The sequence below is a fragment of the Theobroma cacao genome, chromosome 2 (assembly GCF_000208745.1).
Source record: "Theobroma cacao cultivar B97-61/B2 chromosome 2, Criollo_cocoa_genome_V2, whole genome shotgun sequence".
Lineage (NCBI taxonomy): Eukaryota > Viridiplantae > Streptophyta > Magnoliopsida > Malvales > Malvaceae > Theobroma > Theobroma cacao.
In genome coordinates, this window is record NC_030851.1 from 25,078,546 (window position 1) to 25,082,942 (window position 4,397).

A 4,397-nucleotide genomic window follows, 5' to 3' on the forward strand; every position below is an offset into this window, starting at 1 on the left:
CACCCAAAATGAGTCTTAAGTCTCTGTAGACCTTTTTCCTCTTTATCTTGTCATTAACTGGAATTGCCACTAAGCACCGTATAGCGGACGACTTTGAGATCGCTCGGCTATCATCCATACTTCCTGGACGTTTCAAACTCATAAGCCAATTCTTTCCAGTACTGAACTGCTGGTCAGTGGAGAGGAGATTGAGCGAATTGTACACACCCACCAATCAAAAAAGACTTCCCTATGTGCACATTACATGTGTAATTTAATATACCTGGATACGCTAACCCCACTTTCCTTGTCTTTTCAATCCCATTTCGTCAAGTCTTTTATTTCCACTGCTCAATTCCCTAGATACGGTGTTTTACTATATAAGAAAAGCTGAACCTGCACCAACGAGCCAAGGGTTATAGGTTGATTTGGTTATTTGTTCGCAAGTGAGAGAATTTGGCTCTGTTTCTATTCTTCATTTGGGTATCTTCGGATGGCAGCTGTATCCTTGTTGGTTTTGATTGTTCTCTCGCAATTTGTTCTTCTTCACTTCGCTGGCGCTGAAGAAGAAAACAGTTACCAGCATCGCCGGGATTGCCCAACCTTCCCTTGCGGAAAACTTGGTGAGATTGGATTCCCTTATACTCCAAGGGATCGCCCTGAGTGTGGGTTGTTTGTAGTTGGAGGTTGTGAGGGAAACATTCAGAAGGTCCAGCTAAAACAGGGAGAGCGATGGTATCAAGTTGATTCAATCTCCCAAGCTGGCACCGTCACCATTTATGACGAAGTGCTCGCGAAGCAGTTAGAAACCAAGGATTGTGAATCCTTGAAGAATTTGAGTTTGAGTTTTCCCAATCTACCTTATGTCACTTTCCAAATCCTTTCCAATCTAACCTTGTGCAAATGCAATAGCCCTTTGAATACTAGCAAAATGCAAGAATTCAGTTACGCAAAATGCAAGAATTCCACTATATACTATAGTCAACCGCAGGGAATGCCAAAGCCACCAGACGAAGATCAATATGATCGATTGTCGAGCCTGTGTAATTGTCCAATTATTGAGCTCCCTTTTACCCATCTTCCACCTGACAAGAAACATAATAGTCACTTGTTTCGCATGTTAACTGCCAAAGTAACTGTCGGAGTTACCGTATCCCGTAAGTGTCGGAAGTGTCATTACAGAGGCGGTCAATGTCTAGTTAAGAAGCAAAGATTTCATTGTAGCAAAGGTATATGTCAAAATTTATGTACTCCACTCCTTGTTGCTTTTTCGCATTACAGAGGCTGCTGTTTTTTTTTTTTCCTTCTCTGATTATTATTTTTAATAATAATAAAAATATTGCACACGTGGCACAATCCAGTTGCTCCCTCATACCGAGATATTTACCTTAACACGTAAACTTTTTTCAAAACATAAACTAGCTTCACTCAATGAAGTGTTTCATCCCTCCAGTGAGTGAAGTTGCTTCTGTTTTTGTTGTGTTTGCTCTGTTCTTGCTTATGGAAACTCTTGTTTTTGTTGTTCTCTCCATAGTTGGGCTACTTCACATTCCCTTTTACTCAAAGGGTTGTCTTTACTCGATGAATGTAACAAAAAGTCAAGGAGATCTAACTAGAGAAAGGAGGAAGATGGTATCAGTCTAAACAAATCTCTCAACCTAACACCATTACTCTTTATGACAAACTGCTTACATTGCAGTTAAAACCCAAGGATTTTGAATCCTTTTACAATTTGAGTCTTCCCAACCTTGCATTTATTTCTTTCCTTGACTTTCCAAAGCCTAACCATGTTCAAATGCAACACCACTACAAAAACTAGTCTCTTCAAAGGATTTTAAGACGCACGATCGTTTTAGGACTAAAATCAATCCTCCACTTAAGCAATGGCCGACCCTTCCTAATTGTTCAACTCTTGAGCAGCCTTTAATCAATCCCCCACTTGCACGTAACAAGAGCAATGATTTTTCCAACTACTAACTGCTAATTTAGCTATTTAAGTGTGCGTATATATCCCGTGGTTGTTGGCCACCATTCTACGATTTTTACAGACAGAAAATATAATATATTTATACAAATATATATATTTATATATAGATATATATATATAGATATATATATATAGATATATATAGATATATATATATATATTTGTCACAGATCCCTTAGCAACAAAAGATGATGTTGGACTTATGAGTAAAGGCCTTCCTCCACCTAATAAGCTTGCCATTTGAGTTGGAAGTGCAGGCTCATGACAAGTGATATCAAAGCTTACTCTTCATTGATGTAGGACCCCCACATGAGAGATACCTAATAAACATTTCTTTTGCATTAGAAGTGTGAGCCCGTGAGCCATATACACAGGCAATATGACAAATAAGACCAAATGTAATTGTTCAAAATGCCAAATAGACAAAGAATAATGCCCATATTTTTAATTTGAATAGACCCCAGAATTAACTACAAAATACTTATTACTCAATCCTTCAAATATCCAGACCAACATGACTTCTAGACCAAGAAACTGAATTAGCAGACACAACTTTGCACATACTTAGTCTGCTAGGAAGTCATATTCAAAAACGAATAAATGAAGACAAGATTTATGAAGGGAAAAGATCTCTCTGAATCCACTCTTAGTTAAATGTCAAACATATTCTTAAATTCTTGTGAACTATTAAACCATAATCAAAACTTTAAATGNATGGCTGAGAAATATAATTTTCTTCATGCCATATTTGTTATTTCTTTGCTGACACTAGTTTTTTGCAACTTCAATTGCAGGGCATAACAACTTAGGATTAAAGTTGGGTCTTGGTAATATATCCTTCTTGAATTCTCAATTTTATTTTTCACATTTATTATATGTATATTTATATATATATCTATGTATTTCCTATGCTTTTTTTATACCTGTTTGTCAAATTTTACTTTTTTTTTCAAAATTTGAGACGCAATCAATATACAAAAAAAAATTAAAATTCAGTGTGACGGTTTTAAAAGAAATTATAAATTTTATATCGATTGTGTATTAGAGTGAAACTAGGTATTTAATCGTTTACACCGTCTTCAACCTATGTCAGAATCAACTCTAAAGTACTAGTGATGTGAATCATAAATATCAAATCAACTATCTACTAGAATGAGATTGAATATTTAACTGTTCATACCATTTACCTTGCGTGGAGAAACAAAAAATTTCTTATAGGTTGGTATAGGTTGATGTGGATCAGAACACTCGGTCACATAACATGATATTTTCCTGGCTCCCTGCTCCTCAACTGTAAATATGTCTCGTAGTTGTTGCACTGTCGTTGTCTCATAGTTTTCCCACTCCTTTTCTTGGAGCCTTGGCTTCTGGAATCGGAGTATGGATTATTTTAGCCATATGCTTCAGAATAAAATGCTCATCAAGGGATAGAATGTTTTTTGTTAGGAAAAAACAAGATCATCAAAAAATTGAAGCACTTTTAAAGGAATACGGATCCTTTGCTCCAAAAAGATATACTTATTCAGACATTAAGAAAATGACCAACTCATTTAGAAAAAAACTGGGACAAGGAGGCTATGGAGGTGTGTATAAAGGTGAGCTACTTGATGGTCGCCTTGTGGCAGTCAAGGTATTAGACGAATCAAAAGGTAATGGTGAAGAATTCATTAATGAGGTGGCAAGCATTAGCAGGACTTCTCACATTAACATAGTCACTCTTTTGGGCTTTTGTTTTGAGGGTAGGAAGAGGGCTTTAATCTATGAGTTTGTGCCGAATGGATCTCTGGAGAAGTTCATATATCAAAACAATCCACTGGAGGAGGATCGCCAATTGGAATGGGAAACTCTATACCAAATTGCTCTTGGCATAGGGAGAGGGTTAGAGTATTTGCATCGTGGTTGCAATACCCGGATTTTACATTTCGATATAAAACCTCACAACATTCTCCTAGACAATAACTTCTGCCCAAAGATATCTGATTTTGGGTTAGCTAAATTGTGCCCTAGAAACGAGAGCATCATATCAATGACAGGTGCAAGAGGAACAGCGGGATACATTGCTCCAGAAGTATTTTGTAGAGCTTTTGGAGGAGTGTCTCACAAGTCTGATGTTTATAGTTTCGGAATGATGGTATTAGAGATGGTTGGAGGGAGAAGGAACATCAATGTTGAAGCTGATCGTACTAGTGATATATATTTTCCACGTTGGATTTCCCAACGCCTTGAATCGGAAGAAGAACTTAAATTATGGGGCATTACGCGCGAGGATGACAAACAACAAGCAACTAAGATGATACTACTGAGTTTGTGGTGCATACAAACTGATCCTTCGAACCGACCGCAAATGAGTAGAGTGTTGGAGATGTTGGAAGGAAGCCTTGAGTCCTTGAGCATTCCACCGAAGCCCTTCCTGTCATCTCCTCCAAGATGA

At 37.4% G+C, this 4,397-nt stretch overlaps 1 protein-coding gene across 1 annotated transcript; it reads left to right on the top strand.

The window, feature by feature from the left end:
• Window positions 473–4,397, top strand: LOC18609183 (rust resistance kinase Lr10). Its single transcript, XM_018114941.1, has 2 exons — window positions 473–1,136; window positions 3,277–4,397. Exons 1-2 carry the CDS (start codon window positions 473–475, stop codon window positions 4,395–4,397), a joined length of 1,785 nt encoding a protein of 594 aa, XP_017970430.1.

Excerpts from the sequence above, each read along its gene's own strand:
- LOC18609183 (XM_018114941.1), top strand. The coding sequence starts at position 473 with ATGGCAGCTGTATCCTTGTTGGTTTTGATTGTTCTCTCGCAATTTGTT. Across the intron at positions 1,137-3,276 it reads TGTCGGAGTTACCGTATCCC|TTGTTGCACTGTCGTTGTCT; the intron begins GTAAGTGTCGGA and ends TATGTCTCGTAG.